The 12,629-nt window shown below is 43.7% G+C and overlaps 1 protein-coding gene across 1 annotated transcript in view; it reads right to left on the bottom strand.

The window, feature by feature from the left end:
• Nucleotides 1–12,629, bottom strand: part of LOC106588780 (E3 ubiquitin-protein ligase TRIM71) — a 52,098-nt gene that overhangs the window by 16,967 nt on the left and 22,502 nt on the right. Inside the window, exon 2 of the mRNA XM_014178184.3 lies at nucleotides 4,846–5,013. Within this exon, the coding sequence (XP_014033659.1) occupies nucleotides 4,846–5,013 (168 nt within the window). The remainder of the gene's footprint in view (nucleotides 1–4,845; nucleotides 5,014–12,629) is intronic.

Below are 12,629 nucleotides of genomic sequence, written 5' to 3'. Positions count from 1 at the left end.
GCCCCATTCTCAGATGAAGAAGAACTAACAAGGTCATAAATAGCACACTTTTTCATATACTCAGCTACAGCAGAGGTAATAGAATATAACAGGGGGTTTGAACAATCACACACCACCTCCTGGTTGGTCCATAGTCAACTCCACACAGGAATATCAACTACATCATGCAGGAAACAGGAAGTGGCCAGGAGATATGACTTAAAGGTGTAATCCGCAGTTAAAACAATAACAAAGCATTCAGTAAAAAGCTGAGGGATGGGGCTGGAGACATGTAAACACTCTCAAAAGCATAGACAAAGCTGTAGATGCAAGGACTGACCATCCATGCTATCAAAAGTATAGATTTAACAATGTTTTGAGGCTATACAATGTTGGTTTACATTTACTTTGTTTACAAACGTTGGAGTAAAATAAGCTTATATTTTGGGTTCTGATGGGGTATGACAGCTGAACTAAGCTCATGAGGCATTTATTTCTTCGTTATATTTTTCAAGAATCATTGGGGAAAAGTCCAAAAATTGATGTAGCAACTGCAGTGCACCTTTAAAGACACTCTATGACACATCATCACCTTCTTATGTGACCAGGCACCTGCTCTGATATGACGTACTAAAATACAGGAAGTAGACAGGACACAGGATATCTGAGGGTCAGGAATAGCACATAACCTCACACAACACAATGACACTACATCCCTCCTAACATTGCTGGTAGTTAGTTCCAAACTATTTCTCAACATGAGCAGTGGTTTTTGAAGTCAATGAGTGAGTAAGAAGATATGAAGTAGTAGAGGGAGTAGTGTCACTTTGACCATCATGTTGTTCTCACTCTATATGAGGGGAAGTGATGTAGTGGTAAAAAAAAATCAAAGAAGTAGTTGGGTAAACACTTATTGCCGTTCACTGTGAGTAAAGTAATGCTTCCTATATTTTCAATGCATTTTTCCGCAAAAGGTAGGTAAACGCTGGCTCCAAATACAAAAGGTGTGTAAAAAGCATTTACCCTCCACTCCACCACTGATGAGGGGTTACATTTTAAAGGAAACTGCAAAAATGTTAAAATAGTGCGGTAAAAATCGTCAAGGGGACCTAATGGAAAATGTATGGAAAATCATTTTCAAACACATTCAATTCTATATTACTAGTATACACTGAGCATGCCAAACATTAGGAACACATTCCTAACATTGAGTTGCACCCCCCATTTTGCCCTCAGAACAACCTCAATGGACAAGGTCTCTAAAGAGTTCTACAAGGATGCTGGCCCATGTTGACTCCAATGTTTCCCACAGTTGTGTCAAGTTGGCTGGATGTCCTTTGGGTGATGGACCATTCTTGATACACATGGGAAACTGTTGAGTGTGAAAAACCCAGCAGCGTTGCAGTTCTTGACACAAACCGGTGCGCCTAGCACCTACTACCATACCCCGTTTAAAGGCACTTAAATCTTTTGTCTGCCCATTCACCCTCCACATACACAATCCATGTTTCAATTGTCTTAAGGCATAAAAATCCTAATTTAACCTGTCTCCTCCCCTTCATCTACACTGGTTGAAGTGGATTTAAGTGACATCAATAAGCTTTCACCTGGATTCACCTGGTCAGTCGATGTCATGGAAAGAGCAGGTGTCCTTAATGTTTTGTATATTGTTTGTCATTTATGTCTCTCTCTCTCTCCCTCCCTCCCTCCATTTCTTTTCCCCCCTCTCCTTACTCTTCGCCCTCTGTTTATCACTCTTTTCCTCTACTCTCTCCCTCTTGTCTTTATCACTCTTTTCCTCCACTCTCTCTCTCTTTATCAGTCTGTACCTCTCCCTCCTTCATTTGGGGGGTCAGGGGTGATTTGAACCTCACACTGTCGGGGGGAGGGACTCTTTTGTGACATCACCCGGAGTGGGGTGTCAAAGGTCACCTAAATCCCCCTGAGGTCATTGACCCCTGATCCATGGCTAAAGACCCACACCCTGGGGAACAAAGCCTGACAGCAGGGTCCTTTCTTCTCCCACTGGCCGTTTGGGACGGGCAGCTAAAGGTTCAGCTATATCAGGACCCCTGGAGACAACAGCAGGAAGGGAGGAGGGGAATGGCTTCATCAATACTGACAGAGAAAGAGAGGGGGAAGAGAGAGGGGGAGAAAGAGAGAGCAAGAGAGTGATAGGAGAGAGAGAGGGAGATTTAGGACTAATTGTATGCTGAAATGCGTAACTCAAACTGGGAGATACAGTATGTGGTCCTTGCCCTGTGTGGCTCAGTTGGGAGCGCTTGGCACTTGCAACGCTAGGGTTGTGGGTTCAATTCCCACAGGGGACCAGTATGAAAATGTATGCACTCACTACTGTAAGTTGCTCTGGATAAGAGTGTCTGCTAAATGACAAAAATGTATATATTTTTCATGTAAAATGTATTCAACTGTTAAGCATCCATATGGCTGATCATTGTACATGTGGCCAATACAGCAGCAGCTTGGGACACAGGAGGTAGAATTGACCAATCAGAAAGCAGCGTAAGGCAGCTCCGGCCAACCAGCAGGTCACAAGTCCAGAGTCAGAGGTCAGAGTGGGCAGAACTATTCTGGTACAGAGGTGGTGTGTGTGTGCCTGTACGAGGTCTGTATCAGGATATAGAGAGAGGGACTAGTTGTAGAGTGACGATAATGTGGACTCTTCTTATGACGAACGTAACGTAACCTTGGCTTGGCTTGCTGGACTAGATAGTGTTTCAGGGTTACGCTCAGTCCTGACCAGGGTAAAGCCAGGTGTAGACTACATAATGTCGGCCCCGATTTAGCTGTCCCAGACAAGTTTTTGAGATTGGAGACAAAATCCCCATGTCGTTGCCTACTCGGTGCGAACGGCCGTCACCGACGCTCGTTTAATGAGACGCAGTCTGAGGGCTACAGATCTCGTCTTTGATGTCCCAATATTTTCAAACAGATTTTATTGGTTTATCGATTTTATCGGCACAAAATCTACAATACTCTTGTAGCATGAGATCTGCAAAGACAAGTTTTGAGAACGGTACTCAGACATAGCCAATGAGAGCTGGCCCGAGAAGAAACCAGTGAGATGATGACATTGTTTTGCATCCCCCAGAATGTGTCGACTCTGGAGCAGGGGCCATGACTACTGCTAGTATGCGTTTGTACTTGCCAAAGCCAATGAGTCAAATCATTACAGCTCTGAAGTACACAAGCAATTTTATTCAATTCAAAACGTTAGCTAGATATTACAACTCTGTATGGCAAGCTTGAATGTCTGACTGAAAATATTTCCGAGGCTGCTTTGAACCACAGCTCGTTGTAGCTACGTAAAATCTAATCTCATCATCAGATCATTGTTTTAGCGAGACAGCGTGGTATGGAGACTCCTCACGACCAAGTGAAGAATCTTGTAGTGTGTGACCCCTGTCTGTTCCACATTGTTCAGTGTGCACGCCACTATGTTGGCAAGACACAAAAAACTAAAGGAAAGATGGTTGTTTCATGTGAGAGTCTCAGCGATTTTAGGATTTTGAAAGTCGTTTACTGTACACCTGGCTTTACACACACCTTCCAGTGTCGAAGTTCACAACATTGCCCAACGTTCCATGGAGGTTACATAACATCTCACAACTCCTGGTAACTCTGGTTTCCAGGAAGTACTGTAACAAAGCATCCCTTTCAGCATCATACCCATCTGTTTCCAAACCATTCTCAACAGTTCAGAGGGAGTGAACTTCATTTTGCCGTCTCCAGTGGGCATTCAGAGAATGTGTGTCAGACAGAGTGATTACATCAGTAACTGTTTTTTAACAGTTAACCCTTTGGTACTAATAGGCAAACCTACTCTCAAAATCCATGACTAATAACACAACACTGTACAACAATAAAGGCAACGTTTCTTAAAGTAAAGATTTTCTATAACCATAGAAATAGAATGAATAGAATACTATTTATGTGTAAAAGTTTTGCTCGTTCTAATATATCAATTTTTTTAAATATTATTATTATGTGTGTATTGTTTATTTTATTATTGCTAGGGATTACTGCACTGTTGGAGCTAGAAACACAAGCATTTCGCTGCACCTGCGATAACATCTGCAAATCTATGTATGTACACGACAAATAAAATTGGATAACATTTTTCTCAGTCTCAGTGCCAGCTGCTTGTCAGTGAACACGTGGCTGTGTGGGAGGACATGGGTATCAACACCATGGCTGACTAGATACTATCTAGCATAATCTGTAACACCCATCTTCTCTCCCTTCCTCCGTCTTACCCGTCTCCCTTTATACTCCCCACTTTTTTCACCCCCTCTCTTCCCCTCCCCTCGTCCTGCTTTACCTTTCCTCTTCTCTCTCTCCTCTTCTCATCCTCCCCGTCTCACCCCCTCCCCCTCACTTCCTCTCTTTCACATGCGTAACTTGCATAAATGCCATTCTCTGCCCTCCCCTCCTCCCCCTATCCACTCCCTCCCCTTTGACCCCCAGTCCTATCCCCTACCCCCGTCACCCCAGGCGACCCACCCCCTCCCAGGGCCAGCTGGCTATGTCTAACCCCATGCTACAGTGATAGGAGTGTGTGGGTGATATGCAGAATATCCACATTTCTAAACTGGTGCTGGGACAAAAACAACCCTGCACATTGACTCGGTACCGGTACCCCCTGTATATAGCCTCGTTATTGTTATTTTTATTGTTCCTTTTTTTTCACTCGTTTTTTTGTAAATATTTTCTTAACTCTTAAATCCTCAAAACTGCATTGTTGGTTAAGGGCTTGCAAGTAAGCATTTCACAGTAAGGTTTTATTTGGCACATGTGACAAATAAAATAGGATTTATTTGATTTGACACACACGCAGACACTCACCTGTACAGCTTGTCTTCCTTGCTGTGCGTCGGCCAGTAGCTGGATGGTGATGGCTCTGGAATCCTGGACAGCGTCCTGAAGATAGACGAAGCTGTGGCCCACGTGTCTGCCCACACTACACTCCCTACAGATCGGCACCGAGCACGTCTCACAGAAAAACAGAAACACCTAGATGAGAGAGGGAGAGAGTTCATTAAATCATGCTATCAAAACATGATCAAATATGTAATATATCATTTCCTAATGGGTTAAGTGCTTTAATATGTTAAGCATTAATTGTCATGGTGAGTGTATGAGATCAGAAACCATTGGGAGATGTGTTTTTATTGACTATGAGGTGTGTTGACATGTAAATGCTGCAGTGCCTGTTTGATTGAACACGTCCCCTGATCCTCCTCAGGCTCAGAGGGCTGACAGTGAGATAAGACAGCGCTATATGGGGCTTTATGGATCAATACACCAATAAGAAGGGTTAGTACACACGTACACACACATAAGCTTATATTTGGTTTCAGGAAACTGACTCACTAAGTGAAACCTTCCAAAAAGATCATCAACAACTGATCGTAACAAAATGCATTGATACATCTATAATTTCAACACATTGAATTATATTTAAATATAACAGAAATAAAATGATTTAATGCTGACTCATTGATAGTCACATGTAACCATTAGAATTACCCCAAACTCCTATACACTGTGATTGGTAACAAAAGACTAATTAAATATGCGCTGAGCGACAAATCCCAGAGCGACAGGGATCAATGTTGTCCAATGTGAGTAGAGGGGGGTGGGAACAGCAATCTATCCATCAATAATGGCTACGGTCCCAGGGGAGGCATGATATAATGACTCACGCACACACACTTTACTTTATGCTACTCTTTTCCTTTTCTCCTCTCCTCCATCCCTCTCTTTTCCTCCTCCAGCCCCTCCACACCTCCTCCCTTCCCCCTTCTTCAGCCTCACCAAGGGGAGGGCAGAACAAAAGGATGGAATGCAGCTGTGTATAGATGGAGGGGTGAGGGTCAGACAGGAGAGAAAGTCTTCCATCTCCAACCAATGAGCCAAATCATCCTGATCATTAGACCCTAGAACACATCTGCTCTTCACTCTTCTTTCATGTTGTTTTTCCTTTCACTTTTTTCAAAGACATCGGATAGATTGGACTAACTAAAAAATGACTTTGATATTTCAATATTAAGGAGGAAAAACCAACATAATTGAGCATTCAGCATTCCTTTAATTACATATTCTAATTGATATTTAGACACACAAAATAAAGTTTTGCTTTTCTGAGAAGAGACAGAAACTGGCTGAAGGATTTTGACCATTGTTGTGTCAAGCATGATTGCGATGTTGAGATGAGACTTACAGAGAGAACAGTGGTGTCATGTTTTCACTGTAGATAGATTACATGGCCAGTTGTATAAAGACAATTACTATAGGGACTTCACCTCCACTATCATGTCAGCTGCAACAATGAGTCACACACACAGGCTGGGGTTTCTTGTGGATTACATAACACCTGGAATGGATTTAATATTATTGATGGACCCACACAGGATCCACTAGCAGGAGGAGTAGATTCCCCAATTCCCCAGATTCATAGCCTCCAAGAATACATCACACACACACACACACACACACACACACACACACACACACACACACACACACACACACACACACACACACACACACACACACACACACACACACACACACACACACACACACACACTCCTTGTGGGGACCAAAAATTGTCCGATTTGTCCTTGTTTTAGTATCCTTGTGAGGTCTTCTGGTATCCATAAGCATAGTTAAACAAGCACACACACAAATTGTCTAGGCATTACATGAGCCTGAGTGACAACACAACACACCCACGTTGACAACAACAAACACACAGAAAGCACATGACACAGAAACATGAAAAACAAGATGTGTTTCAGAGAAAAGCTGACATCATAGGTGTGCTACCACGTTAGCGGGGGTTGTAAATTCTACACAGAACATTCTAGAACCAGAGGAGGCCTTTAGGGACAAATAATTCACAGAGTCACGCACACACACCACCCCAATCCACTCCTGATCACAACCACTGTCCTCCTAGCTATTGTAACCATTTATGCAGGCTTTATAACTGTTTATGACCCCACTAAGCAGGCTGTGTGACCCTTGACCATAAAGTCATAAAGCCAAGACCAGGCTCTCTATTCTCTGCTCCCTGTGTTCAGCTCTCAGGTCCCAATAAAGCATTACCATTTTAAAAGAAGAAAAGAAAGACAGGTTCCTATGGGAAAGGGAAGGGAAAGGGGATACTTAGCACAACTGAATGCATTCAACCGAACTGTGTCTTCTGCATTTAACCCAACCCCTCTGAATTAAAAAAAAGATACATATATTTTACCTTTATTTAACTAGGCAAGCCAGTTAATAACAAATTCTTATTTACAATGACGGCCAACCCTGGCCAAACCCGGACGATGCTGAGCCAATTGTGCGCCGCCCTATGGGACTCCCAATCACAGCCAGATGTGATACAGCCTGGATCAGAGAGGTAGGGTGAGCTGCCTTAAATCAATGTCCACTGCCTTGCTCAAGGGCAGAAGGGCATTTTTCCCACCTTGCTGGCTTAGGGATTTGAATCAGCAACCTTTCGGTTACTGGCCCAACACTCTAAACCGCTAGGCTACCTGCCGCCCCTATTGTATGTGATGGTACAACTGCCAATGACAGGAGAGAATGACACATATTTGACCTTCTATGTATGCATGCATGTCACACATACACTACCCACGTAAGCGGAAACATTGCATATAAGCCCACACAAATACATACACACACCAGAGGAAGGAAAACATGGAAGGTGTGTGAAATGGGTTGTGGACTAGGGAGCCTGGGGGCCTTCTGGGAAGGATGTTACACACGCTCGCTCATACACACACACACACACACACACACACACACACACCCACCACACACACACACACACACACACACACACACACACACACACACACACACACACACACACACACACACACACACACACCCATAAAAACCCTTTCAGTGAAGCAGAGCTACAGCGAAGTGAGTTATTGTATTTCATTAGTGCACCGGACATTACTGCTCCCCTCCCCCTATGCACCCCCCCCCCCCCCACACACACACGTAAACCTCCTTGTTTCAAAGTAGAATAATAACAGTAACATAAAGCTAAACAATTTACATGGTGGCTAATGGCTATCTCTGGTATACAAAGCTAAATGTTACCATGGTGGCTATCTGTCTGGTTTGCTACAAGGTTAGCATGGTTGCTAGCTCTCTGGTAAAGAAAGCTAATGGGTTAGCAGCACGGTGGCTATTAGCTCTCTGGTTTATAAAACTAAAAGGTTAGCAAGCATGGTGGCTAGCTCTCTGGTAAACAAATATAAAAGGTTGGCAATAGCATTGTAGTGGTAGTTAGGACTGGAATTCACATTCTTTGTAGCCAAAGGGATACGGGGGAGGGGGTTGACTAGCCAGTAACATCACACCATGGTGTCAGAAGCTCAACCTGCCTTGGAGAAACACTGTAAAATAAAACATTTTTGTAGAACAACCATGACTCTTTCACATTATCCCTTTCATACACAGACCAAAATGCCACAAATTTACCATGTCTGCTTTGTTGTATATCTCAAAGAGGAATGGGGTAAAAAACAAAAACAGGGTAAATTAAAACCCCACTAAAGACCTAGTCATGATTCCTGCATTTCCACAGACCTTGTAACCAAAATACAGGCATTGGGTCTGTGTGAATGGTTCTTTGCTTTTTAGCAGGTAAATTAATTTATACTACTAATGTTTAACACCTCCCTAATTTGAAATACAAAACAGACCCCATGATATAACAACACCCCCCCCCCCCCCCCCCCTAAAAGGGGTGTAAATAAGTGGCGGTCTGAAATGGGGTCATATCAAATCAAATGTTATTTGTCACATGCGCCGAATACAACAGGTGTAATGCTTACCGCGAAATGGTTCCTTACATACCCTTAACCAACAATGCAGTTAAGAAAATAGAGTTAAGAAAAGATTTACTAAATAGGTCATTTGTACATGTAGGTAGGGGTAAATGTTTTTTGGGGGCCTTTTTTGGACCTTCCTCTAACACTGCCCAGTATATAGGTCTTGGATGGCAGGAAGCTTGGCCCCAGTGATGTACTGGGGCACTACCCTCTGTAGTGCTTTACGGTCGGATGCCGAGCAGTTGCCATACCAGGCGGTGATGAACTGATCAGAATGCTCTCGATGGTGCAGCTGTAGAACTTTTTGAGGATCTGGGGACCCATGCCAAATCTTTTCAGTCTCCTGAGGGGGAAAAGGCGTTATCATGCCCTCTTCACAACTTTCTTGGTGTGTTAGGACCATGATAGTTTGTTGGTGATGTGGACACCAAGGTCTCTGACCTCCTCCCTATAGGCTGTCTCATTGTTGTCGGTGATCAGGCCTACCACTGTTGGGTGGTCAGCAAACTTAATGATGATGTTGGAGTTGTGCTTGGCCACACAGTCGTGGGGGAACAGGGAGTACAGGAGGGGACTAAGCACGCACCCCTGAGGGGCCCCAGTGTTGAGGATCAGCGTGGCAGATGTGTTGTTACCTACCCTTACCACCTGGGGGCGGCCCATCAGGAAGTCCAGGATCCAGTTGCAGAGGGAGGTGTTTAGTCCCAGGGTCCTTAGCTTAGTGATGAGCTTTGTGGGCAATATTGTGTTGAGCTGTAGTCAATAAACATAATTCTCACATAGGTGTTCCTTTTGTCCAGGTGGGAAAGGGCAGTGTGGAGTGCGATTGAGATTGAGTCATCTGTGGATCTGTTGGGGCGGTATGCGCATTGGAGTGGGTCTAGGGTTTCCGGGATGATGTGGTTGATGTGAGCCATGACCACCGTTTCAAAGCACTTCATGGCTACCGATGTGAGTGCTACGGGGCAGTAGTCACTTAGATAGGTTACCTTCGCTTTCTTGGCCACTGGGACTATGGGGGTCTGCTAATAAACATTTGTTATAAGAGTCTGGATTAGTGTCCCACTACTTGAAAGCGGCAGCTCTAGCCTTTAGCTCGTTGTGGACCATGGCTTCTGGTTGGGATATGTACGTACGGTCACTGTTGGGATGATGTCGTCTATGCACTTATTGATGAAGCCGGTGACTGAGGTGGTATACTCCTCAATGCCATTGGATGAATCCCGGAACATATTCCAGTCTGTGCTAGCAAAACAGTCCTGTAGCAAAGCATCCGCATCATCTGACAACTTCCGTATTGATCGAGTCACTGGTACGTCCTGTTTTAGTTTTTGCTTGTAAGCAGGAATCAGAACGATAGAATTATGGTCAGATTAGCCAAAAGGAGGGCGAGGGAGAGCTTTGTACATGTCTCTGTGTGTGGAGTAAAGGTGGTCTAGAGTTTTTTCCCCCTGGCTGCACAAGTTTTTTCCCCCTGGCTGGTAGAAATGAGGTAAAATGGATTTAAGTTCGCCTGCATTAAAGTCCCCGGCCACTAGGAGCGCTGCTTCTGGATGAGCATTTTCTTGTTTGCTTAGTCCCAGCATCGATTTGTGGTGTTAAATATACGGCAGCGAAAAATATATATGAAAACTCTCTTGGTAGATAGTGTGGTCTACAGCTTATCATGAGGTACTCTACCTCAAGCGAGCAATACCTCAAAACTAGCTTAATATTAGACATTGTGCACCAGCCACGACTCTGTTTTTAATGTCCCGTTGGTAGGATAGTCTTGAATGGAGCTCATCCAGTTTATTCTCCAGTGATTGCACATTGACCAATAGAACGGATGGTAGAGGGGGGTTATTCACTCGCCGGCGAATTCTCACAAGGCACCCTGATCTGCGACCCCTGTATTTCCTTATTTTCTTCATGCGAATTATGGGGATTTGGGTATTGTCCGGGAGCAATATTACAGCCTTCGTGTCAGACTCATTAAAGAAAAAATCTTTGTCCAGTTTTTAGGTGAGTAATCGCTGTTCTGATATTCAGAAGCTCTCTTTGGTGGGTAATTGAGTCCTTTTCTCTGAATAACAGATCTGACTCAGCCCCAGATCCCACAGCTATATCTATACCCTGATTGACAACTGAGAACTTGTGAAACAAGTGGAACAGTGACTTTATCTGACGGGAGGACACATCATATAAGACGAGTTCTGAATACTACCATTCGTCACCAAGGGCTAAGAATATTTTACATAGAGTATTTCTCTGAATACAGAGTTTACAAATGTGGATTTGCATAGAGTTTGTTTCTGTCCCTCCCTCTCTGTCTCTGTCACATACACAGACATGCACGCACACTCCAACGCAAACATGTACTCCGCCACAAGCTGTGAGGATGTGTCTCTTTGTTTACATGCCTCAGCCCAGCAGGGTCAACAATAACAAAGATGGACAGAAAGGTATGATGATAACTATACAGGACTGGACAGATCTGACATTAGTTACAGGTACAGTTCCTCATGTGCCACTAGATATGGATTGTAGGAGGAACGGATGGAATAGGGGAGTGAGGAAGAGAGGGGGAAGAGTGAGGAAAGGATGAGGGTATAGAGAGAGGGAGCCTGACTAACTACAGTGCATTCGGAAAGTATTCAGACCCCTTGACTTTTTACACATTTTGTTACGTTACAGCCTTATTTCAAAATGGATTAAATAAATGCAAATCCTCAATCTATACACAATACCCCATAATGAAAAAGCAAAAAACGCTTTTTAGAAATGTTTGCAAATTTATTAAAATAAAAAAGTGTTCAGACCCTTTGCTATGAGACTCAAAATTGAGAAAAGGTGCATCCTTTTTCCATTGATCATCCTTGAGATGTTTCTACAACTTGATTGGAGTCCACCTGTGGTAAATTCAATTGATTGGACATGTTATTGAAAGGCACACACCTGTCTATCTAAGGTCCCACAGTTGATAGTGCATGTCAGAGCAAAAACCAAGCCATGAGGTCGAAGGAATTGCACGTATAGCACAGATCTGGGGAAGGGTATCAAAAAATTGCTGCAGCATTTAATGTCCCCAAGAACACAGTGGCCTCCATCATTCTTAAATGGAAGAAGTTCGGAACCACCAAGACTCTTCCTAGAGCTGGCCGCCATACTGAGCAATCAGGGGAGAAGGCTCTGACAGAGCTCCCGAGTTCCTCTGTGGAGATGTGAAAACCTTCCCGAAGGACAACCATCTCTGCAGCAGTCCACCAATCAGGCCTTTATGGTAGTGGCCAGAAGGAAGCCACTCCTCAGTAGAAGGCTCACTAACTTCAAGCATCGGCTGTCAGAGCAGCTTACCGATCGCTGCCGCTGTACCCAGCCCATCTGTAAATAGTCCATCCAACCAACTACCTACCTCAGCCCCATATTTGTTTTTGTTTTTTTCTGCTCTTTGGCGCACCACTATTTATACTTGCACATCCTCATCTGCACATCTATCACTCCAGTGTTAATTGCTAAATTGTAATTACTTCGCCACTATGGCCTATTTATTGCCTTACATCCTTACTTCATTTGCACACACTGTATATAGACTTTTCTATTGTGTTATTGACTGTACATTTGTTTATCCCATGTGTAACTCTGTGTTGTTGTTTTTGTCGCACTGCTTTGCTTTATCTTGGCCAGGTCGCAGTTGTAAATGGGAACTTGTTCTCAACTGGTCTACCTGGTTAAATAAAGGTGAAATAAATAAAAATATTTTAAAAAACATGACAGCAGGCTCGG

The sequence above is a fragment of the Salmo salar genome, chromosome 27 (genome assembly GCF_965601325.2).
Source record: "Salmo salar chromosome 27, fSalSal1, whole genome shotgun sequence".
In the NCBI taxonomy this organism is placed as follows: Eukaryota; Metazoa; Chordata; class Actinopteri; order Salmoniformes; family Salmonidae; genus Salmo; species Salmo salar.
This window is presented reverse-complemented; position numbering and strand designations above follow the sequence as displayed.